General features: G+C 43.0%; 2 protein-coding genes across 2 annotated transcripts in view; one reads left to right on the top strand and one right to left on the bottom strand.

Annotated features, from left to right (window-relative positions):
* LOC143292947 (ras-related protein ced-10-like) overlaps positions 1–13,932 on the top strand; it is an 18,156-nt gene extending 4,224 nt beyond the window's left edge. Inside the window, exons 3-6 of the mRNA XM_076603664.1 lie at positions 7,104–7,221; positions 9,422–9,484; positions 10,339–10,473; positions 11,689–13,932. Of these exons, the coding sequence (XP_076459779.1) occupies positions 7,104–7,221; positions 9,422–9,484; positions 10,339–10,473; positions 11,689–11,847 (475 nt within the window). The 3' untranslated portion in view covers positions 11,848–13,932. The remainder of the gene's footprint in view (positions 1–7,103; positions 7,222–9,421; positions 9,485–10,338; positions 10,474–11,688) is intronic.
* A 2,432-nt stretch (positions 13,933–16,364) lies between these two features.
* Positions 16,365–27,500, bottom strand: part of LOC143292952 (high affinity choline transporter 1-like) — a 58,349-nt gene continuing 47,213 nt past the window's right edge. Inside the window, exons 7-10 of the mRNA XM_076603671.1 lie at positions 22,236–22,365; positions 20,960–21,186; positions 17,889–18,156; positions 16,365–16,770 (exon numbers count right to left, since the gene is read on the bottom strand). Coding sequence (XP_076459786.1) covers positions 16,469–16,770; positions 17,889–18,156; positions 20,960–21,186; positions 22,236–22,365 — 927 coding nt within the window. The 3' untranslated portion in view covers positions 16,365–16,468. The remainder of the gene's footprint in view (positions 16,771–17,888; positions 18,157–20,959; positions 21,187–22,235; positions 22,366–27,500) is intronic.

Below are 27,500 nucleotides of genomic sequence, written 5' to 3'. Positions count from 1 at the left end.
CAGATCTTTTCTTTCTGAGGACGAGTCGGGCAGCAGAGTTTTGTATGCGCTGAAGGGACTGAATGGATGAAGCAGGCAAACCAGACAATAGAGAGTTACAGTAGTCAAGGCGAGAGAGAATGACGGAAACGACAAGTCCAGATGTTGCGTCAGTGGACAGATATTTCCGGACGGCACTGATGCGCCGCAGTTGACAGAAGCAGAACTGGCATGTCTGACTGATAAATGTTTGCATGGACAGTGTATTGTCAAGGACAACACCGAGGTTCCTGACTGACGTGGAAAGAGGGATGGATGTACTGCCAAGTTTGATTGTGTCAATTGTGATGGAAGACAGTTTTTGGTTAGTTCCTATGATCATTGCTTCAGTTTCGTCCGCGTTCAATTGTAACTTATTTCGAGTCATCCAATTTTGAATGTCCAGGAAGCAGTTGGATGTTTCTTGCAAGAGCGACAACAATTTTTCAGAGGTATCACTCTTCTGGAGTTGAGTGTCATCAGCATAAGGATGATGACTGATATTATGGCGGTTGATAATTCCAGCGAGAGGAGCAGTGTACCGTGTGAAGAGCACTGGGCCTAAAACAGATCCCTGTGGGACTCCATGTTCGATTTTAACGGGTTCAGATTGGAAATGATCAACAATGACAGACTGGAATCGATCAGTGAGATAAGATTTGAACCAGTTTAGAACAGTAAGATCATGGTACTTAACCTTATTGTCACACTGGTACATACTGACTTCGTTTTCAGGATGCTTGGCACTTGGTGTTGAATAGAAGATTTTTTTTAAATAATATTTTCAATGACATTTCCCTAAAACAAAATTGTAGACACTTAGAAGAAAAAGAGAAAGAAGATTGCAATGAATAAAAAGACAAGCACTTCATGGTTTTGACATTCACTACAGCTGAATGAAACACACACACACACACACACACACACACACACACACACACACACACACACACACACACACACACACACACACATGGTCATCGACATCTCGAAAATAAATAAATAAATGATGATAATGACAATTATAATCACCATCATCATCATTATGATAAGTAGGGAGAAAGCGAGTCTCCCTGTCGACATCCTCTTTCTACTGAAAACCATTTGGTTGTTTGTCCGTTGACAAAAACTGCTGACTTTTTATATGCTGAATAGAGGTTTGTGAGCTTGTATTTTCTGGTTCAGATTGAGGTCTGTTTATAGCGTTACTTGAAAGGCAATGTTTAGTACTTTCTTCTGTGTGTCATAAAGATAGAAACAACTCACACAACTCACAGAGGCATGGATGGGGTTTTTGTTTAGCTTTAGATTTAGCACAGATAGGCAGTACAATGACTCTCTCCGTTTTCATCACATCTGCTAAGGAAAAAGTTGGGGTGAGGAGTGGATAGAACGGAGGGGAGTGGTGGAGGGGATTGGATTCCAGACCTGACCTTGGCATGGATCCAACGCGCCAGGCACACCCTGGTAGCCTGCACCGAATGTCGTAAGAATGAAAGACCCGAGGGGAGGATAAAAAAATAATAACAAAGATAATAGATGAAATAAATAAATGAATAAATACATAGATAAATGAATGAATAAATAAACAAATAAACCATTAGAAAGGAAAATAGATAAATAAGAAAGTAGGTAAGTAAGTAAATAAATAAATAAAATAGATAGATAAATAAATAAATAAACGAATAAATGAATAAGTAAATGCATGAATGAATGAATAAATAAATGAATAAATAAATAAATAAATGAATGAATGAATAAGTTAATTAATTAATTAATTAATTAATTAATTAATTAATTAATTAATTAGGATTTCAAAGTAGATACGAGATACATGATGCAACTGAAATATTATAATCAAAGAAAAGAAACCGAACAGAAATGGACCTCATTCAGCGAACTCGCGCACACACACAGACGTCTTGACTACTTGAGGTTGATGGTGACAACTGCACTGACGATAACGATGGCTATGACCATTATGAGACCCTATTGACGTGTTTATCTACCTTTTACCTGTACAGGTCAGGTCACTAGATCTGCTGCTGGTAACCTGTAATCCAGTACAACCTGTTCAGGGTCGGGTTGCCGGCGACTAAACTGGCACTCCCACCGCTCCCTTCCGGGACTGGTGAGGCGGGTGGCTAGACACCCTTATGGAATTAAAAACGAGATCCCTGGCATGAGGAAGGGGTTAGAAAAGGTGCCCTAAAAATTGCCTGCTCCATATCACCCTGGCCAGCATACCGCGGCTGGCGGGGACCCTACATCAGCGGTCGAAACAAAGAGAAAGAGAAGAAAAAAACAAGGATCGTTCCTCTCACCATTGGTGCTTGGAACATAAGGACTCTCCTGGACAGAGATGACGCGGACAGACCCCAAAGGAGAACGGCACTAGTTGCATCCGAACTCGCCAGATACAACATCGACATCGCAGCCTTGAGTGAGACTCGGCTTGCAGGCGAAGGCGAGCTCAATGAACAGGGATCTGGTTACACCTTCTTCTGGAGTGGACGAGGAAGCGAAGAGCGACGTGAGGCTGGTGTTGGTTTTGCAGTAAAAACAGCACTTGTCAGCAAGCTAGCTGGAATCCCAAAGGGAGTCAACGATAGGCTTATGACCATGAAACTCCCACTCTCATCTGGCCAGAAGCACCTCACCATTGTCAGTGCCTACGCCCAAACTATGACCAAGCCGGATGAAGTGAAGGCGAAGTTCTACGAGGACCTTCACTCTGTCATTGCTGCTATCCCGAAAGCAGACAAGCTCATCATTCTTGGGGACTTAAGTGCTAGAGTTGGCTCTGACTACATCTCATGGGATGGAGTGATTAAAAAGCACGGCGTGGGCCACTGCAACCCAAATGGATTGCTTTTGCTTCAGACCTGTGCAGAACACGAACTGCTGATAACCAACACAGTTTTCTGCCTCCCTACTCGTAACAGGACGTCATGGATGCACCCTCGCTTAAAGCATTGGCATCTCATCGATTACGTCATCATCAGGAAAAGGGATAGGCAAGATGTACGTGTGACAAAGACCATGTGCGGCGCCGAGTGTTGGACATACCATCGCCTTGTAGTCTCGAAGCTGAATATTCGAATCCAACCCAAGAGACGCCCCCAAGGCCAGAAGGCTCCAAAACGGCTCAACATCGCTAAGCTGAAAAACATCACCATCAAACATACTTTTGTGGAGCTGCTGGAAGATCGTCTGGAATCTGCCTCTCTAGACAACCAGAGTCTGACTGGAGGACCCTGCGCGAGCTGATCTATAGTACAGCTTCAGAGACCCTGGGACCCATGACCAGAAAGCACAAAGGCTGGTTTGATGAAAACTGTAATGAAATCAAGCAGCTTCTGGATGAGAAACGCCGACTGCATCAAGGATACCTGAGCAACCCAAAGTCCACATCAAAAAAGGATGCGTACAATGCCATCCGCAGGACTGTACAGCAAAAGTTACGTCAGATGCAGGATAAGTGGCTGAGTGACAAAGCTGATGAGATTCAGGGATATGCTGACAGGCACGATATGAAGAGGTTCTATGATGCCTTAAAAGAAGTCTACCGCCCCATATCCTCAGGATCATCCCCCCTCCTCAGTGCAGATGGGATTACCTTGATCACCGAGAAGGAGAAAATTCTCGAACGCTGGGCTGAGCACTTCAATAGTGTCTTAAATCGCCCTTCCTCCATAAATGATGAAGCCATAGACCGTCTCCCACAAGTCCCCATCAATGAAGCACTGGACGATCTGCCAACACTTCTTGAGACCCAGAAAGCAATCTGTCTGCTATCCAGTGGCAAAGCACCTGGCTCAGACTCCATACCAGCAGAGGTCTACAAGGATGGAGGTACTGTGCTGACTGAGAAGCTCCATCAGCTGTACTCACTCATGTGGAAAGAAGAGACGATCCCCCATGATTTCAAAGAAGCATCTATCATTCACTTGTACAAGCGAAAGGGGAACCGGCAAGCCTGTGATAACCATCGGGGCATTTCCTTGCTCTCCATCGCAGGCAAGATACTTGCCAGGATCCTACTTAACCGCCTCACAGCACACCTTGACCAAGGTCATTTGCCTGAGAGCCAATGTGGATTCCGGAAAGAGTGCGGAACCATCGACATGGTGTTTGCTGCAAGGCAGCTGCAAGAGAAATGTCAGGAGCAAAATGCTGATCTGTTCTCCACCTATGTCGACCTCACTAAGGCCATCGACACCGTGAGTAGAGAGGGACTGTGGAAGATCATGGCCAAGTACGGATGCCCTCGGAAATTTATTTCCTTGGTCAGCCAATTCCATGAAGGCATGCAGGCTCGAGTCCAGGACAATGGCGAAACATCTGCTCCTTTTCCTGTCACAAATGGTGTCAAGCAAGGCTGCTTCCTGGCTCCAACACTGTTCAGCCTCATGTTCTCTGCAGTGCTTACTGATGCCTTCAGAGATAGCGATGTTGGAATCGGCCTTAAGTACCGATTAGATGGCAAGCTGTTTAACCTCAGAAGGCTTCAAGCAAAAACGAAGGTCATGACAGATATTATCAGAGACTTTTTGTTTGCTGATGATTGTGCCCTCAGCGCTGGATCTGAAGCTGACATGCAACTCAGCATCGACAAGTTTGCCACTGCCAGCAGGAACATCGGCCTTACCATCAGCATGAGGAAAACTGAAGTTCTCCATCAGCCAGCCCCAGGGAAACCCCACGTTGAGCCCAACATCACAGTCAACGGTCAGAGACTCAGTGCGGTGGAGCGGTTCACATACCTTGGCAGCACACTGTCACGAAATGCGACCATCGACGATGAAGTGAACGTCAGGATGGCAAGAGCAAGCACAACCTTTGATAGACTCTATGCAAATGTCTGGAACAGAAGAGGCATTGGTCTTGAGACCAAGCTAAAGGTCTACAGAGCAGTAGTTCTCCCCACACTACTGTACGCCTGCGAAACTTGGACAGTGTGCCAACGACATGCCAAGAAGCGGAACCACTTCCACACAACATGCCTCAGGAAGCTACTGAACATCAAGTGGCAAGGCCCCAGACACGGAGGTGCTTGCAAAAACCACCCTTCCCAGCATCTTCACCATCCTGATGCAGTCCCAGCTTCGCTGGGCTGGACACGTGGTGCGTATGCCAGACCATCGGCTGCCCAAAAGGCTCTTCTATGGCGAGCTGCAGCAAGGGAAGAGATCACACGGAGGTCAGAAGAAGCGCTTCAGAGATACTCTGAAAGTCTTTCTGAAAGCGTTTGATATCAACCCTGACTCCTGGGAGGAGTCTGCAGTGGACCGTGACAAATGGCGCGCTGCTGTGCACAAAGGCGCCAAGTTGTGCGAGGCCAACAGGACTGCTGCAGCTGTTCAGAAGAAGCAGGCCAGAAAGTCACGGGCAAACAAGCTCCCTGACAATGATATGCCTGTCTTTGTCTGTCCCAACTGTCAGCAAACATTTCGTGCGCAGATTGGACTATTCAGCCATCTGCGCATTCACAGATTGATTCATGAGCAGACAATTGATATTTAGTATATGTATGCAAGGAATGTTGTTCCATATGTGTGCAAAAAATTAAAGTATTTACTCACCATCTTGATGTTGATTGCGGCATCCATATTTTGTGTATTTTTTAGCATTTTTGCACCCATCAGAAAGGTACACCAACATGTTCCACATCACATTCTAACACTATTTGAGGAACTGAAGACCTAGTGCATGCAATGAAGTATGAACAGGTGGTGAAGAAAGTTGAAATTCACACATACAAAAAAAAATATTGTCTCTACATAATGAAAATCAAAGAACAAAGAAAAAAACTCAACCGGCTGGGTGTTGACTGGCCAGTCAGCTGACAAACCTGGTATGTGCAAGAGGGAAAAAGGAAAAATTGTCAGTCCAATCACTGGTGAAAACACTTGCAAAATCGTTCATTTCCTCAGTGGTTTCGTCGTCTGTGTCTGTCTCATCTGCTGGCACATGTTCCTCACTTTCCTCTCCATTGTAAACACTCTATTCAGCGGCCGAATCTATTTCTAGTTCATCGGGATCTGGTTCAAATTCACTGTCCGAAGAATCAACATTATCTCCTTCGACATCAGAGCCTTCAGTTTGGATCATTTCCAAAGCATCTTCGACGCTGAGTAACATTTCACCTCTCCGACCGTGTCGAACACTTCGCCGTGACGCCATCTTGTCAAACAACTTACAAAGTTGACAGGGGGCACGCTTTGTTATCAACTGCGGTTGAGCTTATCGCGACACACACGCAGCGTGTGTGAATGAAAAGCTGACCAGAGGTGACGTAAGATATCACATCTGCTTTTGATTTTCGCATCCGACGCGTCACTCCGACGATGTCCGCATATGCGGACAATGGCAGCGAGTGAGTTAAGATGAGAAAGATCAGTTTAAAGCAAATTAACGCCACTAGCATTACAGAGTAATTTCCTTTTTTTTATTATCTGCACCAAAACGTTTGCAAAATAAATAAAACTTCCATGCTTAGCAAAAGAAGTTCCTGTTTGAACCAAAAATGATAATAATGACTGCTCTAGCTGTTGGGTCAGAATATCGGATCAAAGTGCCAAGTTTAGAGAATACAAAAAATATAAATATAACAGTAAATGCAGTTTGCATATAATTAGACTTCATTCTTTTTTCTTCTTTTTTTGTGCCCATCCCAGAAGCGCAATATTGTTTTAAACAAGATGACTGGAAAGAACTGAATTTTTCCTGTTTTTATGCCAAATTTGGTGTCAACTGACAAAGTCGTTGCAGAGAAAATGTCAATGTTAAAGTTTACCACGGACACACAGACACACAAGTTTGTTTACACAAGTGAGTCAAAAATCAATCAGTTTGTTCTTTATTGATTTCATGTAAATGTGGTGTGTGTGTGTGTGTGTGTGTGTGTGTGTGTGTGTGTGTGTGTGTGTGTGTGTGTGTGATAGGGAGAGAGAGAGAGAGAGAGTCAGACAGACAGACAGAGGAAAATCCATAACGTCGAAACTAACAACGACGACGACAATGACAACGACCAAAAGGCGATGAAGTAAAAGATAGTGCTGTGTGTGTGATGACGGCGACAGGTTCGACAACTACTCAGCCAACGTGCTGGTGGACGGCCGGCCAGTAAACCTGGGGCTGTGGGACACTGCTGGCCAGGAGGACTATGACCGCCTGAGGCCTCTGTCCTACCCCCAGACTGTATGTATTGCATGATGGTGACCCCTGTCCTACCCCCCTACTGTAGGTATTGCATGATGGTGACCCCTGTCCTACCCTCAGACTGTAGGGATTCCATGATGGTGACCCCTGTCCCTCTTCCAGACTGTATGTATTGCGTGATGGTGACCCCAGTCCTACCCCCAGACTGTATGTATTGCATGATGGTGACCCCTGTCCTACCTCCAGACTGTATGTATTGCATGATGGTGACCCCTGTAATACCCCCCCAGACTGTATGTATCGCGTGATGATGACCCCTGTCCTACCCCAAGACTGTACGTATTGCATGATGGTGACCCCTGTCCTACCTCCAGACTGTATTATTGCGTGATGGTGACCCCTGTAATACCCCCAGACTGTATGTATTGCATGATGGTGACCCCTGTCCTACCTCCAGACTGTATGAACTGCGTGATGGTGACCCCTGTCCTACCCCCAGACTGTATGTATTCCATGATGGTGACCCCTGTCACACACACCCAGACTATGTATTGCATGATGGTGACCCATGTCCTACCCACAGACTGTATGTATTGCATGATGGTGACCCCTGTCACACACACCCAGACTGTATGTATTGCATGATGGTGACCCCTGTCCTACCCCCAGACTGTATGTATTGCATGATGGTGACCCCTATCCTACCCCCAGACTGTATGTATTGCATGATGGTGACCCCTGTCACACACCCCAGACTGTATGCATTGCATGATGGTGACCCCTGTCACACACACCCAGACTATGTATTGCATGATGGTGACCCCTGTCCTACCCCCAGACTGTATGTATTGCATGATGGTGACCCCTGTCGCACACCCCAGACTGTATGTATTGCATGATGGTGACCCCTGTCCTACCCCCAGACTGTATGTATTGCATAATGGTGACCCCTGTCACACACCCCAGACTGTATATATGTCATGGTGGTGACCCCTGTCCCTCCTCCAGACTGTAGATATTGCATGATGGTGACCCCTGTCATACCCCCCAGACTGCATATATTGTCTGATGGTGACCCCTGTCCTACCCCCAGACTGTATGTATCGCATGATGGTGACCCCTGTTATACCTCCAGACTGTATGTATTGCATGATGATGACCCCTGTCCTACCCCCAGACTGTATGTATTGCATGATGGTGACCCCTGTCCTATCTCCAGACTGTATGTATTGCATGATGGTGACCCCTGTCCTACCCCCAGACTGTATGTATTGCTTGATGGTGAACCCTGTCCTATCCCCCAGACTGTATGTATTGCGTGATGGTGACCCCTAGCCCTGTCCTACCTCCAGACTGTATGTATTGCGTGATGGTGACCCTTCTCCTACCTCCAGACCGTTTGTATTGCGTGATGGTGACCCCTGTCCTACCTCCAGACCGTTTGTATTGCGTGATGGTGACCCCTGTCCTACCTCCAGACCGTTTGTATTGCGTGATGGTGACCCCTGTCCTACCTCCAGACCGTTTGTATTGCGTGATGGTGACCCCTGTCCTACCCCCAGACTGCATGTATTGCGTGATGGTGACCCCTGTCCTACCTCCAGACTGTTTGTATTGCGTGATGGTGGCATCTTCTCATACCCCAGTTTACGTGTGGCAGACTGTACGAAGTTCATTAACATGATGATGTTGATTACGTTGATGAAGATTGTGGTGATGATGGTGATGGTGGTGGCGATGGTGGTGATGGTAGTGGTGGTGGTCATGATGATGCTGATGATGAAGAGGACACTGAGATGACTATTACAGTACGAAGGCTGTGTACTACCACCAAACTTTTGTAGTTCATGACCCAGACTGTACGGATTCAAGGCTGTTGCAGCAGCAGCAATCGTAGTAGTTGCAGTGGTGGGAGTAGAAATAGCAGTGTTCGTAATAACAGTGCGTGTTCGCGAGTGTGTGTGTGTGCTTGTGTGTGTGTGTATGTGTGTGTGTGTGTGTGTGTGTGTGTGTGTGTGTGTGTGTGTGTGTGTGTGTGTGTCTGTATCTGCGTGTGTTGTGCATGTCTGTGTACGTGTCCGTGTGGAGGGGGGGAGGGGGAAGGGGGGGGGGAGAGTAGGGAGGTTCTTTCCCTCTTTTATTTCTGTAGTTGAAACATGTGCATCAGACGGGCACTGAAATCAAAGCAGAAATGATCAACATGAATTGCATGTATGAATATTGATTTATTTCCTTCCAGGATGTCTTCCTTCTTTGTTTTTCCATTGCAAGCCCGGCAAGCTTTGAAAATGTCCGCGCAAAGGTATCAACTCTTACCTCCTCCTCCTCCTTCTCCTCGCCCCCTTCTTCTTGTTCTTGTCTTGTTCTTCTTCTTCTTCTTCTTCAACATAATCACCACCTTCTCATTCTTTTTTGAAAGGGAACGGAGCTGATTAATAAGACTACATTCATGACGAATGGAGTTAATTGTAGACTATGGGTATCTTTCCCCGCATTTCATCATCATTTTCATCACCGTTCTTCTTCTTCGTACTATTATTACCATTACTGTTATCATTATTATCATCATTATCATTATTATTCTCGTCATTAATATTATCATCATCATTATTAAATGCTAGCCCAGATAGTCGGGACAGCAGTTGCCACCTCTTCTCTCCTGATGGTCTCAGTCAGACACGACTATGATGCATACATATCATTGATTATGATAATGGTGATGATGAATATCATTATTGTTATCATTGTTATCATTATTATGATAATTATCATCATCATTATTACAACAGCTGAGTGAGAGCTGTATGATCAATTGTTTCTTCATTTCAGTGGGAAGTCATTTACTGCTTAGTCTTTTTGCGAAGGACTATGACTCTCAAACTAGTGCTGCAGCCTAATTAGGAGCTGGTTGGCGTTTGGGAACCATCCCAACGCTGACTGTCCTGAAACCCTCTTGGCGAGAGAGTGGGGATGTAACATGGGCAAGACACTCTCCACTATAATCAAAGTCTAGCCCAGATAGTCGGGACAGCAGTTGCCTCCTCTGCTGTTCTGATGGTCATAGTCAGACACAACTATTATTATTAAGATTATTATTATCATTATAATGATGATTATCATCATCATCATTATTACCATAAATGTTGTGTGTGGCAGTGGTATCCTGAGGTCAGTCACCACTGTCCCGGCACTCCTATAGTGTTGGTGGGAACCAAACAGGACCTGCGAGACAGCCCCGAAATCGTCGAGTCCCTCCGACGAAAACAGCTGGAGCCCATTTCGCACGTCAAGGTGTGTTGTTGTTGTTGTTGCTGCTGCAGCTGCTGTTGTTCTTTTGATAGGTATTGTTGACTTTATTTATTTATGTTTGTATATTTAGTTGCCTATTTGGTTGTTCATTCATGTATTTATCTATTTATCTACATGAAGAGACAAAAGGCAGAAAAAGGAAATGGACCCTTTTTGTTGTTGTTTGTTTGTTTGTTGTTGTTGTTGTTGTTTTTTGTTTTTTGTTTTTTTATTTGTTGTTTTTTGTTTTGTTTTGTTTTTTGTTGTTCTTGTTGCTGTTTTTATCGTGGAAGGGACATAACCATCGGTAGTATGTTTTAGCTGGTATGGCATGCTTCCCTCCCTTACAACGCGAGTGACCCTTTTTATTCTGCTGGCGGTGTGTTGGAGGGGTGAGTGGGGAGGTTGGGGAGTGGTGGTGGGAGAAGAAATGAAGTTCGAGGGATGAGGATAAGCTTCCATCATGATCCTTTTGTCTTCGCCTTTTTGTTTTTCTTTCTTCTTTATTTTCCAATCTGTCTGATGTGTTTTCAAGTCCTGAAATGGATGGCCCCTTGAAATCATCAGCTGGGATCTCTGTCTCTCGGTCTCTGTCGGTCTGTCTGTGTCTGTTTCTGTCTCCCTCGCTCCCCCTTCCCCTCCCACCCCCCCACCACCCCAACTCCCCCCCCCCCACCCCTCCCCCCCCACACACACCCTCTCCCTCTCTCAGTGTCTACCTGCCTGTCTGTCTGTCTCTCTGTGTGTGTCTGTGTCTGTGTCTGTCTCTCTCTCTCAGCTGTCAACAGCAGCTAAACAAAAGTCCATCACTGAATATATGTCAGACTTATTTTTCTTAATCGCTTATATAAAATCTGCTAAACAATGAGTTTTGTTATCATTATTGTTGTTGTTGTTATAATAATAATAATACTTCTTCGTCAACAATCTCGTCAGTCGGGGGTCATTAAGTGATGACATCAAGACCTGATCGGCGCGTTGGTTTTATGTGAAGATCAATCAGACATATGTAGCTGTTGCTGTTGCTGTTATTGTTTAGGTTTTCGTTGTGGTTGTAGTTGTACTAGTAGTTGTTGTTGTTGTTAAGGAGCAAATTGTGGTGCAGCGTGCATAGTGGATCAGACCTCACGCTTAAACTGATACCTCCTCCTTGAATCTGACGCTGAAACTGGTTCTCTCTCTCTCTATCTGTCTCTCTCTCTCTCTCTGAACCCACAGGGTCAAGCCCTGGCCGGCGAGATAGATGCCGTCAAGTACATGGAGTGCTCGGCCCTGACACAGAAAGGATTAAAGGCGGTCTTTGACGAAGCCATCCGTGCCGTCATGGTGCCCAAAGTGAAGAACGCCAAGCCCAAGAAACCCTGCACCCTCTTGTAAACCGAGGGGGAAAAAAAGAAAAGAAAAGAAAAGAGAAAGAACTGACAACTAACAACAAACATCCAGAAAAAAGTATTATTATTGGTGCAGCAGTAGTAGTAATTTCACTATGGACTATATTTGTTTTGTTTTTCTTCCAAATTTCACCCACATTTTTACCCTCATTTGCCCAGTTTCCCCCAACCCTCCATTCATCCACATCTCCCACCCCTTCTAACCGCTAATACTCAGATGTATTCATAAATACTTTAACAAAATGTCTTCAATCACCGATATGTGTGACGGGACATTAAACAAAAATTCTTCTTCTATATTTTCAGTAAAGAATATATATATATAGATTTATACAGATATATATCAGTAAACTTATACCTCGTCACTATTAGACATTTCCTCTTTGTGAGATATAGTCTATTTTGTTGTAGTTTTTTTCGTTTATTTATATAAATAATTATATAACCACAAGTGTATATATATATATTTTTTCGTTCTTTTATTCTTTTACCACGTCGCGTTTGTCACATGTGTGTGTGTGTGTGTGTGTGTGTGTGTGTGTGTGTGTGTGATGATAACAATGTTTATTTTTGTTACTGCTTCAAAAACAAACAAACTCATATCAGTGTGTGCAAAAGAATGCGTATGACCCTCTAATTCTATTATTTGTTTATCTATATATCTATTGTTTTGTTTGTTTTCAACAAACTATGATTATTTTTTTTCCTTTGCTTTTGTTTTGTTTTCTTTCAGACCCATTGAAAGCAGTATAGGTATAGTTATTATTTTTTCTTCTTAACTTAATAGATAAATAAATAAATGAATAAATAAATAAACAAATAAAACCAGGCTGCAGTGTATATGGATAAAATGTAGAAACAAACTTGGAAATAGTTATGAATATTACGCGTGAATATAATTCATCTGCTATTTTCTTTAATTCTTTCCTTTGCACATGCCAAATGTTGTTTTCCTCTGACAGCATTTGAATGGTAATATTTTATGTGTGTGTGTGTGTGTGTGTGTGTGTGTGTGTGTGTGTGTGTGTGTGTGTGTGTGTGTGTGTGTGTGTGTGTGTGTGTGTGTGTGTGTGTGTGTGTGTGTGTGTGTGTGAGTGTGCGTGTGTATGCGTGTGTTTGTGTCTGTGTGCGTGTGTTTGTGTCTATGTACGTACGTGTCTGTGTACGTGTCTTTTTGTCTTTCTTTTTAAACACATTTAATTGTTATCTTTAAAAGTTTTCCTTTTTTTTTATTGCTCTTTATATTTTACTTTTGTACTACTTTTGTAATTCCTCTCTCTCTCTCTCTCTCTCTCTCTCTCTCTCTCTCAATTGTCAACAAAGTGTGCCCACATTTCTTTGATTTCAGTTATAAAGAAGTTCACTTCCATTTGAAACCACGTTGAAACTATGAATGCAATTTGAATTCGTTTTTTGCCCCCACCCCTCCCCCTCACCCACCCTCTCCATCCCTCTCTCTTTCTCTCTCTCTCTCACACACACACACACACACACACACACACACACACACATGAGGAAATATGCAAACTGGTTACAAGTCTCTTTTAATTGAAATCAGTTTTAAAGTGCGATTGAAAAAAGAAGAAACCTTCAAATAGTGGCATTTTTTTTTACACAAAGACGACCAATGTTCCTAACCCACCTGCACACACACACACACACACACACACACACACACACACACACACGAGCGCTTACACACACACACACACACACACACACACACACACACACACACACACGAGCGCTTACACACTCACACACGCACATGCACACTCACACACGCACGTACCAACTCACGCATTCGAGAGAAGAAAAACACCAAATGCTGTTCGCCTCCTGGTTGAAAAAGGATTCTCTGTATGGAGATATACAATAAGAAAACTACACATGGATTAAGGACACAAAAACTGTGGCTTGTAGAATAAGACTCGCGTTTGATCACAGGTTGACGTCATCAGGGACTGCTTTTGTTGGAAAACAGTCCCTCCATTCCTAGTTGTTTGGTTGTTGTTGTTGAGTCATCTTTTGCTTCTTCGTTATACAAAAGAAAAGCTTCCTTTCCCAAGAATCGACAGTTTGTATTTCTTTTTTTTCTTTTTTTTCTTTTTCTCTTTTTTATTATTTCATTTTATTCTATTTTATTTTATTTTGATTTGTTTGTTTGTTTTATCATTATTCTGCACCGTTTCAGTAGCATTACTCACTCCCACGCCGCTCATTCCGAGTCTCCCGTACAAGGCCACACGCAGGTTCGTCTGTCTCTGTCAGTCTCAACACCGGCAGTTCACAGGGAACACTCGATGTTAGTCGCCAGGAGGCCACACACCAGAGGAGACCCTTCACTTCTCCTGAGTCGCCTTGGTGGTGTTCGGTAGTGCCTGTTCTGATATAGCGTACTTAGGACAACACCTATTAAGCTACCTACTGCCGACAATAATGGCTTAGTCGCGGTGTCAGACTGCATGTGACCGCCATCACATCACTCAAACGCCAGTCCCCCATGAATCCGCCGACACTGAAGACCTTGACAAGACTCACCCCAAAGGCGGAAGTGGAGGGATATCGAAACTGAGGTCACCATGAAAGGCCACATAATCTGGGACTTTTCTTTTATATTGATGATGATGGAAGAAGAGGAGGATGGCGATGGCGATGCTGATGGAGATGCTGCTATGGAGGTCGGTTTAGGTTAAGGACTACGTGACAAGGCTGCACTCCACGCTTTCCAACAACAGTTATAATTTAGCTGGATACTTCGCTGGTCTCTCACCACCTTTATCAGCAAAACAGATACAGGAAAGTCTTCGTTTGGACAGGCTGTGAATGCATACACAAGTAACGTAGTAAGTTCAGGCTTTGGATTTTGAGTCAAGGATACTTTCTACTGTGCGAATATACACTCATTTCAAAACTGTATGGCTAACTTTTCTCTAAACGAAACCAGTCTTCAACCAAACTGGATGTTTGGCACTGTATTTATGAATGTCGCTAAGAGTTAACATTGAGAATTAACAAAACTAATGCGCACGAATGAAACAAAACTGAACAAAAGAAGAAAGAAAAAAAAAAGTAAATATTTTTTTTCACGAACGTACGCGTGTGCTCACTTATATACACGTACGCGAACACATACACAAAGGCGCGCGCGCGCACACACACACACACACACACACACACACACACACACACACACACACACACACACTCACGCACATGTGAAAAAATCATACCATATAAACTATAGTGAATGCTGTTCAAGTGTGCCGAAGCCAAATGCCCTGAAAACAAAGTTGTGATTTGGAATCCCTAATACTTGTCCAATATAATGCAAGGCACGACAGTTTTATGTTAAATGAAGAGTTAGCATCTACACAAAACATGAGCAGTAACAGACACGAACCAAAACGCCCAAAAACAAACCAAAAACAAAAACAAACAAAACACACACACACATGATATGAAATACAATCGCATGTGATACAGCAGCAAAAACAAATCTGTTTATACAAAGAAAGTTAAGTATGAACAAAATATGGTTGGAAATCAAATCGACGATTTCATCCACCTCTCCCAATCACCCAGACCTATCACTGTCATCATGATTGTTGCTTATTATCACTGATATGGCACCTATCTTTAGAATAGACCAAACTCTCCGCGCTGATTACTGAGCAGACCACGAAGGGTCACATCATGGCTGAAAACTATACAATATCGGTCCCGCTGAGCCTGAAAACTAAGAATTCTGAGATAGAAAATTAGTCAGAAGTGCAGTCACATTTACGTACAGAAACTTAACAATGACAAGCCACTGACGTTGAATATTCAGGGGATTTCTCTCCGCGTGTAAAAAACAAAACAAAACAAAACAAAAAAAAACAAACAGAAAAAAACCCGAACCTGAACACAAGCATATCTACACATAGCACGCAAAAGCATTCATAATGACAGGCAAATAGAATCAAACAATACGGTGGGCAACCGGGATGAAAAAAAGCAAAAACAAACAAACCGTGGAATCATCATACTAGTAATATCCAGTTATCAAGTTCTGAACAACTTCACCTCCCCAACCCAACCCCACCCCATCACCTAGTCCCCACCTTTCTAGAAAAAAAAACGATCAGCAAGGCAAAAATAAGAAAGGGGGAGATTAAAGAAAGAAAAATAAGCCAGAAACAAAGAGAGCGACAGAAAAGAGGAAATTTTTAACACAGTAAACCCACCCTCCCTTTTTTTTCTTTTTTTTTCGTAACTGAGAGAGCCCCGCGGTACATTCTCAAAGGGGAGGGGAGGGGAGGGAGGCGCACCTTAGCTCTCCCCCACACCTCTCCTTTCCCTCCAAGAGAAAAACAAAAACAAAAGGAAACAAAATAAAAGACAATGCAATGCAACAAAACGAGGCAAGAAAACACACCAACACCCCTCTCCCCACCCACTCCAAAATACCTCATTTCTCCCCCTCTCCCATCGCTAAACCACCCAAACAGAACACAACAGAACAAGAAACCCATTCACACCAAAAACAAAAAAACAACAACCAAAAACAAACAAACAAACAAAAAAATATATATATAATAATTGTCAGCGCTCTGCCGATCGCTTTACAACCTTGTGCTCTGCTGCGGCCCAACATCACTACCTATCCTCTCAACACCATTGAAGAAAGCCGCGTTGTCCACGCCCGCCGCGCCGCTTCGTAAGTCCGCTCCGTTGGCAGCGGCGGTGGTGGTGGAGAGTTGTCTTCCTTCCTCCTCCTCCGGGAAGCAGTGGAAAAAGTCCCACGATCGCGGCAGGAAGTAGCGCGCGAGAAGGGAGACCATCAGCATGGAGCAGAGCGTGATGAGCATCGACAGCGTGCGGAACGGGAACTGCTGTCCCGATATGGGGTCCAGCCAAGGGTACTCTGTATAGTAAAAGTATAGTACGTGCATTGTTCAGTATAAGAACTATATTATTATACTGCGTCATCATCGTCATCGTTAGGCGTTATCATCCTCGTCATCATTATCATCTTCATCGTCATCATCATTGCCATCATCAGCATCAGCAGCACCACTACCACCTTCATCATCACTATCATCATCATCATCACCGTTGTCGTCGTCGTCGTTGTTGTTGTTGTTGTTGCTGAGGTGTCAAAGCGTGTATTTCTGGACAAATCAGTTCGATTGGCTCTCAATCTGCGCACGTGCAATTACACATGATTGACCGGTGACATCTGACCTCCAACATCGTTACCACCTGTCTGGAAAAGTCGACCGACGGTGCGTGCACAGACCAAGTGTTCGTGTGTGTAGTAGACATGGGTGTTACAACAGTACTGTGGGGACTTTTTGGGACACTGAATTTTATACATTTCGCTCCTTCTTAAAGTCATTTGAAGACATACAAAAGTTGTATACGAAAGGTATAGTTGTGGGGGTATGGGAAAGATCCTCGGAAATGTTTTGGTTCCTTACATCCCCTGTGTAGTGTTAAAAAATTCCCCATAAACAAACGTACCTGAACACGCGCACGCGCGTACACACACACACACACACACACACACACACACACACACACACACACACGCACACACACACACACACGCACACACACGCAGCACACACACACGTACACACACGCACGCACACGCCAGCACACACACACACACACACACACACACACACACACACACACACACACACAGGACATATTCCCAGTCAGGTGATGCTAACAGATGATAAATATATACAAACAAGATTGGGAACATTTGTTTATGAATGCTGCTGCAATTTACTGCATTAACTCATTGATTAATTGTGTGTTTTTTCATTCGTTCATTCATTTACCATTGCACTTGTGTCTTATAAACCTTACGGTTTCACGACAACAAAATCTATTCTATTCTATTCACACACACACACACACACACACACACACACACACACACACACACACACACACACACACACATACCAAAACCCATCCACCTACATGCGCATCCCCCTTGCTTACAAAACCCTTCCCCAAAAAACTCACCAATCACGGGCTGAAGCCCCATCCCAGGCTCTCCCCCAAGCAGTCTGAAGATCAGGCCCAGGAAGTACCCCACCAGGGACCCGTAGGTGTTGGTCCAGGGCACGTACATGGCGCAGAGCAGCTGCGGGTAGAGCATGACGTAGACGAAGTCTGAGCAGAGCAGGAAGAGGTAGTAGATGGACGACACAGAGATGGCCAAGGCACAGGCCATCGCGGCGATCACCACCTGGGCCCCTCTCATTACCCACACCACCATGGTGTCAGAGGGCTGTTGATAATAATAATAATAATAATAATAATGATAAGAAGAAGAAGACAAGAGAGGCAAGACCTTCAAGACACTTGTTTTACACTTAAAAAAAAACTAATCGTTAAAATGTGTTCTATATTTGTTATTACACATCTTCGGGTTAAAACGAAAAAAAAACAACCCTGAAGGCAGATTCGAACCCCACGTGTTCGGGTGAGAAGAAACTGTCTTACTCATTACACTATTGTGGCTCCTTAACTGACGTTCAAAAATTTGATATTTAAACATACTTTTTTTAAGGGTGACAAATCCATTGCGGTATTCGCAGTGAGAACGCTGTTTAAATCATATTATTCTGGTGTATCCTGGGCATTAAAAAAAATCTTTAAGGGCAACTAAAAATTCTTTTTAAGTCCGCGGTAAAGGAGACGTGGCTATCGCCGCAATCACACTGCGACATTTAGCCGTTTTCTCTGGATCTAGATAGATGTACAAGTTTAGCTACACACGCTGGGAATAGTACGACACGGTCGATTCAATTTCTCTTTTATGTTCATTCTAGTTTTGTAGTTTTAAAGCTGATATAAAAATTGAGTATTTTGTTAACCTAATAACATGCAGAGCCAAATACAAGTACTTCTAAACGTCGTATGAAGTGAAAAAGACTTAATATTGAGAAACGTCAAGACTGGAAATTTGTACGTTTCATCAAGGGTATTAACTCTCATGGTTTATTATTTTAAACTGTGAATTCCGACTGATTTTGTTGATATTTTTATGATAGTAAAGGGCATAATCAAGTAAGTGATGAGGCGTTCACAAATCTTTCTCTGAATAAATATTTAACGGTCTCTTTCTCCAGCTTTCCATCACATGTTATCGTGTATTGTCGATTGAGTATAGGATTGAACGGGCAGGTCAACAACTTGAAACAAAATGGCGTCTTTCGCGTTCGCGAGGAATATGAGCACGCGCTTTGAATATGTATAAAAAATGTTAATATGTGTACGCAAGATCTATAAAGTCCACTCGTATTGATTTAAGTATTTTCCGAAAAAAAAACACTTGGGCGAATGAACATAATGAAAGCCCTGTACACTGAGAGTAAAACACACAAGCTTTTTATGTATTGAGTATAATTTCAAAATGTAATGCTTAAAATGATAAAGATCAGTTTAAAGCAAATTAGGCCCCCTAGCATTAATTACAGATTAATTTCCCTTTTTAACTATCTGCACCAAAGACATGCACCAGAAATATAACTTCCATGCTTAGCAAAAGAAGTTCCTGTTTGAACACAAAATGATAAAAAATGACTGCTCTTGCTGCTGTGTCAGAATATCAGATCAAAGTGCCAAGTTTAGAGAATAAAAAATATATAAATATAACAGTAAATTCAGTTTGCATATAATCTGGCTTCTTTTTTATTTTTTTGTGCCCATCCCAGAGGTGCGATGTTGTTTTAAACAAACTGACTGGAACGAACTGATTTTTCCCTATTTTTATGCCAAATTTAGTGTCATCTGACAAAGTATTTGCAGAGAAAATGGCAATGTTAAAGTTTACCTCACACACACACACACACACACACACACACACACACAACCGAACACCAGGTTAAAACATAGACTCACTTTGTTTACACAAGTGAGTCAATAATAATAATAATAATAATAACAATAACGATAATAATAATAGTGACGGTAGTTATGTGGAGGAGGAGGAGGAGGAAAAGAAGTCGACGAAGAAGAAAAAATCTTCAAAACCTTCGGGGAGTGACCATATCTGGGTTTTTTGTTTTTTGGGTTTTTTTGTTATTTTTTGTTGTTCCTTTGTTGGTTTTGAACCCACCCCGCAAAAAAAAAAAAAAAAAAAAAAGAGAGAGAGAGAGAGAGAGAGGGGGGGGGGGGGAGAAGTACAGAAAAGCAGAACTGTACATATACAACAACAACAAAATCACCGCACACACACACACATACACGTAGAAATAAAGTTATGAATGAAAGCGTGCACATAAACTGTTCATGTATGAACACACACTAATGGAAAACAAAAGAGAAAAAAGCGACGGAGAGACAAACAGAAAATACAACAGAAGGGATAATACAGCGAACATTATTTGAATGACATTGAATCTTGACGCCTTTGCCTTATGGTAATCATAAGTTTCGTTGCATTTCTAAGAATGATGAGCCATATGTTTCATATGAGGCCGTATAAGAAGAAGGTTAGTGCTTTCTTGCATAGTACGGCAAACCTGCTGAGCAGTAGCCTTTCTTGTTTGTAGTGTCATCCGCAAATGTTTCGCAGTATGTTTTGTTGTTGTTGTTGTTTTCTTTTTAGAAATAAAGGTAGAATCATTAATCTTCAACCCCCAAGAAACAAAACAAAAACAAAAAAAACACCAAAGGATCAAGGACTAAACCCTGCGGAATACTAACTTTGTTGGGAAGAAAAAGAAGAAGAATGATGAGGAGGAGGTGAAGGACGATGGTATCCTACCCTACCATACCTTACCTACCTAACCCTACCCTATCCTCTCCTCTCCCATCTCATCTTTTATTATTTATTCATAGTCTGTTCATCAAAGATGATGATATTAGATCATCTCATCTTAACGTGCGCATTTGTTCTTCTGCTTGCGGATACACACAAAGTGGGTTAAAGCACAATCAGGTCTGCACATATGTTGACCTGGGAGATCGGGAAAAAAAATCTTCACCCTTTACCAACCAGGCGCCGTTACCGAGATTCGAACCCGGGGCCCTCAGACTGAAAGTCCAACGCTTTAACCACTCTATTGCGCTTCCCACACACCCACCATCCGTTTCGTGACAGCCTGAAAGATGACGGCGAAGACGTTGCAGGCAAACATGGTGGAGGAGGAGAGAATGGAGGAGTCGGTGGAAGACATGACGGCAGCGGAGACGGCCCCGAGGCCTATGAAGGACACGGCCAATGGGGTCATGTGGAAAAACACCAAGGGCAAGGCCAGGCCGAGGTCATCGTCCTGCAATTCGGGGTATCCGTAGGACGTCTGGTTCCAGTCTGTATCATTTTTTTTTTTTCAAATAAAAATAAAAGAAGAAGTTACCATGCAGTGGGTGTAGAGTTTTGTTGGGGGTGGCAACAGAGGCGGAGGGATAAAGGAGGCAGGTGGGTAGGAAGGAAGGAAGAACGAACGAACGAATGTACGGATGAACAAACTGGTGTTTTTTTTAATGAGGGAAGTGGAACAAGCATATATATGCTTTTTTTGTGTCCATCCCTCGGGGCAAAGAGAAAATGAAACCACAATATTAATTTTGTAAAACTAAATAAATAAATAACACAGGGTAACTGAAGTACAGACAGGACATTCAGACACGCTCAAATACACGCATAATCATGTATATGTATACAATTGTAAAGATGGACAGGATAGATAAAGTGAGAGAGGGGGGTGTAGGAAGGGGAGAGGTGGGCAGCTTTTGCCCCGTCTGGTAAGTGTGAGTCCAGAGCATACAAGTTTAAACCAAAAAACAAAAAAAAGGAGTGAGGACGGGGCGCATCATTGTGGTGCACCAGTCTGTGACGTAACTTCCTCTGAGAAGCGGTCAGTTGCACACACTCGCTGAGGCCTACCTTTCTGCAAATCACTGATCTACAAATTAACAGTGGAATCAATTTTAAGGAACTTTTATTTCCTTAGAAAGGTTCTATTCCACTGAATGCACAAAAGAACAAGAGAAATCCGCGAAAGAGAGAGAGCGAGAGAAAGAGAGGGAGAGACAGACAGACAGCCAGCCAGACAGCCAGACGGACAGTCAGACAGATAGAGAGAGCAGATACCTGACACTCGCATAATCATAACATGCTGCCAGGCCTAAAGAGCTTACGCAAGAGTTTGTATAAATCATGAACATAAAACCAAATAATAAGATCATTGAACAAAACAAACAAATAAGAAAATATGTTACAGAAAAAGAAGAAGAAGAAATCGTCATCGTCATCGTCATCGTCAACATCATCATCATCATTGTAGCAATATTCATAGTTCAGGGGAAAAAAGGAACGGCGAGTGAAGCTTTCAAAAGACTAGCAATGAAACACTTTACCAGCGGTGTATCCCACGGCACCGAAGAGCACAGCGGGAATGGCCATGAACACGCATCCAAAGGCTCCCAGTATCGACAGACCTCGGGCCACCTTCACACTGCGGGCTGACAGAGCTCTCTGCCAGTACACCTGTCAGGTAAACAGGTAACAAACACAGGTAACAGAGTTTCAGTTTCAGTATCAGTAGCTCAAGGAGGCGTCACTGCGTTCGGACAAATCCATATACGCTACACCACATCTGCCAAACAGATGCCTGACCAGCAGCGTAACCCAACGAGCTTAGTCAGGCCTTGAGAAAAAAAAGGTGAATAAATAATAGATAAGCTTACATAAATAAATAAATAAATAAATAAATAAATAAATATAATATAAAAAGGTAGTAGTAGTAGTAGTAGTAGTAGTAGTAATACTACTACTACTACTACTACTAATAATAATAATAATAATAAAAGATAAAAAAAATTTTAAAAAAATAAATACAACAATGATGATAAATAAGCAAATAAATGTAAAACATGAAAACACACATACACACATACACCCACACATGCATAACAGATATGCACCAAACATGCAGTTTTACAGATATGAAAGCACAGTCAAATACATATAAACGTACATGAGCTCCAACACACACACGCACACACACACACACACACACACACACACACACACACACATATTACCCTGCACCTCCTCTACCCCCTCCTCCACACACTCATTTCTAGTCTACGTATGGCAGCTTCCACGGCACACACACACACACACACACACACACACACACACACACAAACACACACACACAAACACACACACAGATGAACACTTACACTTGTACAAGCACACACACATACGCCCATATCTCCCACCCCCAACCCCCCACATATATATACAAAGATATATATATATATATATATATATATATATATATATATATATACGTTCCAATATCCTGTTGCTCCCACAGTGTAGGCATGCATACATTCACATACCTCATCCTCTATCTCCCCTCCCCTCCGCACCCCCACCTCCCCCTCACACACACACACACACACACACACACACACACACATACACGCACGTGCACAGAACTCTACTGACATTTGTGTACATTTACACTCTCGCGCATGCACAAACGCACTCAAAAACACAGACCTACACATACACACAAACACACACATACACACACGCACAGAGGCTGCCACTGATTGGCCGCAAGAGGGATGGGAAAAGATCTCTGATGCCAAGAACGTGGCGTCTAGAGTGTTACTCAGTCTATTGTATTTGGAAAAGCCCACAGAGACTCTGTTCCGTTTTGAAGAAATTTGCGCAATGTTGGTTTGGAAATGATGCCGATATTTGTTTGATTTGCAAAGCATCGTGCTCTACCTTTCATGTTAGACTTACGGCCGCTCCCTCTCTCTGCTTTTATTTCTTTGAGGCGATCGATGGTGTGATGGCCTTGTACCTGTTCTTTTGATATTCTTTGACTTTTCTGAGGATTTCCGATTTTCCTAGATGTAGGCAGCTCGTTGGTGTTGCGTTACCAGCAAGTCTGTCAGCTCGCTCATTTCCCTTAACACCTGCATGTCCCGGGCAGTATGACCATGTGAGTTTTTTTAATCTGAAAGTTGCGCATTGCCTTATGCCACTCTGGGCTTCCCATTCCGTTTTCAATTTTCTGTATGAGGTTCATTGAGTCGGTTAGAATCATGGCATGTTGGTTTCCGGGCGTATGGATGGACGATAGTCACCGGAGGGCATGTGTCACAGCTTCAGCTTCCATCGTTAGGCTGGAGGTTGTCACTTTGTAGCAGCATTCTCTTCCCTAACTGTTTTTCCATTTTGTTTCGCAGTGAATCCCCAACCGGATTGGTCTTTGGTGACTGAGCCATCTGTGCATATGATGATGTCCTCTTCTTTACTGTTTTCTTCTATAAGTAGCTTCACTTCCGCATCAGTTTTACCCTCTGGCCATTCCCGACAATGTCTTCCAAGAGTGGGTGAAATGGCTGTGTTGAATAGATGGTTGAGGTTTCCGGGGTTTTTCTCCCATTCTTTTGTTTCTTTCAGGTCTTGTTGTCGGCATACTAGCTGGATTGTGTCTTCTGCTTGCGTCATGCAGTGGGTTTTTAGGGTTTTCTAATGCTTCGAAGTAGGACTTGACCTGTTCTAACATGTTTCTGGCCTGCACTAAAGGAAGGTCAAGCAGGTATCACATGGTTTCTGTGGGCGTGTCTTTTGTTGTTCCAAGGATCAGGCTCATAGCTTAATTTTGAACTCTTTCTAATCTTAGGAGGTTGCTTTGAGACGGTGTTGTTAGCCCAAGTCCGTAGTCGATCACACTGAGGACGAGTGATTGGTATAGCAGGAAGAGGTGGCGTTGTTCAATACCTTTGGTTGCCATTGCTTTTAAGACTGAAAGGCCCTTTTTGCATTTGAGAACAGTATTTTCCGTATGTTTTCTGAAGGTCAGCATCCTGTCGAAGTGTATTCCTAGGTAGGGTAGGCATTCAGTTTTCTCGATATGAATCCCATCGAATGACACAGAAGGTGGTGATTTGCTCGCGGTTCTGTTGTTGAGGGTGCACAGCAACGTTTGGGCTTTCGCTGGATTGATGGAAGATCCTGTGTCTTTGCACCAATGAGCAATATTGTTTAGTTGTTTCTGGACGGCTTTAGTTCTTTCCAGAGCATCTTTCGAAGTTTTGAAGACCAGGCCATCATCCACAAGGGTAAGCACCCGAGCTATTCCATTGTTGTTTAAGTCTGCAAGGCCCTTCGTGTAAACATTGTAGAGGACAGGAGAGAGCGGAGACCCTTGTGGCAGTCCCATGGATAGTTTAGAAGGTGCAGACATCCAACCTCCGAGGCGTAGGACGACGGTTCTTTCCTGAAGCGCTGTGCTATCCATCTTGTCAGTGTCAAACTTACTCCATACCTTAGTAGCAGCTCCATGAGGTGCGCAAACTGAACTTTATTGTAGGCATCTTCAAGGTCGATTGCTACTGCTAGTGTTTCTTCTTTTCTTTGAAATCCTTCATATACCTCATATGCAAAAGCAGCTGCATTTTCCCATGTGGACTTGCCTGTTCTGTAACCACCTTGATTTGAAGGGAGAATGTGCCTGTGTTCAAGATCCCTTGCAAGTTTCCTGGCTATCATGTAGTCCATGAGCTTTCCAGCAATGTTTTGCATGGTTAGGATCCGGTAGCCGCTTACCTGATGATAGTCCTTTCCTGGTTTTGGTATGGGTTTTAAGAAGCTGTGTGTCCAGTCCTCCGGCACATGTCCATTGTGGAAACTGTTTTGATATAGATTGAAAAGTTTGCTTCTGTCTTCTTCCGATAGTTCCTTCATGTCTGAGTAGTGAACTTTGTCTGGGCCAGGAGCCGATTCTTTCTTGCATTTAGCTATTGCTTCGTTTAGATCATCTATTGTCAAGTCATCATCAGGTCCAGTCTGCATAAGGGTTTGGTTTAACTCCTCAACATATTTCTTTTTCTCATCAAAGTTTCTTTGATCGCTCTGTTGTATGAAACGTTTGAACAGGGCGGATCCTTTTTCTTTGTTTGTCTTAAGCTTGGTTCCGTCAATGTCTACCATGTCTGGGGTTGTTGTTGTGCACGTTTTCCCTTCCATGCGACGATAAAAGTGTCAGAACTCTGTCAATGTTGAGTCATAACTGTTGAGGTAACAGAGGCGAAGATGAAGTAATCTGTATCTGAATCATACCGCAGTGCAGGGGTTTTGTATTAGTTTGCCATTTACCACTGAGGTGGAAGAGGTAAAGCTACTGGATGACAACGTGAAGCAGATCATTTTCTGTCAGTTTGCCAGGTAATACTGTGGTAGAAGAAGTGAAATCAATCTGAATACTGGATGATAGCGATTATTTTCTGTTAGACTGCCAAGGACCACTAAGGTAGAAGAGGTCAAATGAAATAATCTAATATTGGATGATATCGTATCGCAACAAGTTTTTGTTGGTTTGTCAGGTACCACCGAGGTAGAAGAGGTAGAATAAATCAATCCGATACTGAACAACGTGTCGCAGAAAGTTTTTGTTGTTTGCCAGGTAACGCTGAGCTAAAAGAGGTAAACATAATCTGACCCTGGATTATATGAATATCAGAACGTTTTACTGATTCTGATATGTTGCCAGGTAACACAATGGTAGAATAGGTAACTGTAATCTGAATCTGATTTATAAGTATCGCAGAAAGTTTTCTGTTAGGTTACAAGTTATCGCAGACGTAGAAGAGGTCAAAGTAGTTTGATTCTGGATGGTACGTGCGTTAACAGAAAGTTTTCTTCTTATCTTAAAATCACAACAGTTGCAACTCACTTGGACAGTACCGTGGTTTCTCAAAACCTTTATCTGTAAAATTACGGAAAAACAAGTGGAATAATGAAGATGAAATTGGAAAAGTAAATGAGAGGGTCTGTGCTGGGTGGTGGGGTTGGGGTAGAAAGGTGGAAAAGAGACACTTTGTAAAGTAAGGGGGAGAGGGGTGGGACGATAAACGAGGGATAGGAGTGGTGGGGAGGGGGGTGGCTAAAGAGGGAAGAGGAGGAGGACAAAAACAAGAAGAACAAGAACAGGGAAAACAGGAAGAGGAAGAACAAGAACAAGAGCACTAAGATCAAGAAGAAAAATAACGAACACAAGAACAGCATGAAGAACAAGAACACGAAAAACAAGACCAGGAAGAAAAGAAAGAGGAGGAAGAGGAAAAAGAACAAGAAGATCCTTTCAAACTTTGCTTTAATTTATAAAGCACAGAAAACGTTGAGTATGGTAATGTCTTTGTATGGCTTTTTCGTGCTCTTTTTTTGTCATTGTAAGATTATATGCCATTAACAGGAGAGCTGAAAACATGCAATATCATTCTATACGCCTCTCATCAAGAGATAACTTTAAACCCCGCTCACCCCCGCCCCCCCCCACCCCCCAACACACACACACACCCCTCCCCCACCTTTTTTTTTATATAGTAAAGAAGCCTTGGACGAAATCAGAATTAAAACAACAACAACAAAAAAGCATTTGCATACTGTATTTTAGTTCTACTTCGTGACACATAAGCGTATAAAAATTCGTATTTCTTTTCTTTGTAAGCACCCCCCACCCACGCCACACAACCACCCCCTCCCCCCTCCTTCCCTCAACACCACCAACATCCCACTGTTCCCTCATATTCACCGAATTTTTGTTCCCCCAAAATAAACTTCAAATTCAACATCTGTCTTGAAACATGAAC

The sequence above is a fragment of the Babylonia areolata genome, chromosome 18 (genome assembly GCF_041734735.1).
Source record: "Babylonia areolata isolate BAREFJ2019XMU chromosome 18, ASM4173473v1, whole genome shotgun sequence".
Taxonomy (NCBI): domain Eukaryota; kingdom Metazoa; phylum Mollusca; class Gastropoda; order Neogastropoda; family Buccinidae; genus Babylonia; species Babylonia areolata.
The sequence above is the reverse complement of the archived record's forward strand: the minus strand, read 5'-3'. Positions and strand labels throughout refer to the sequence as shown.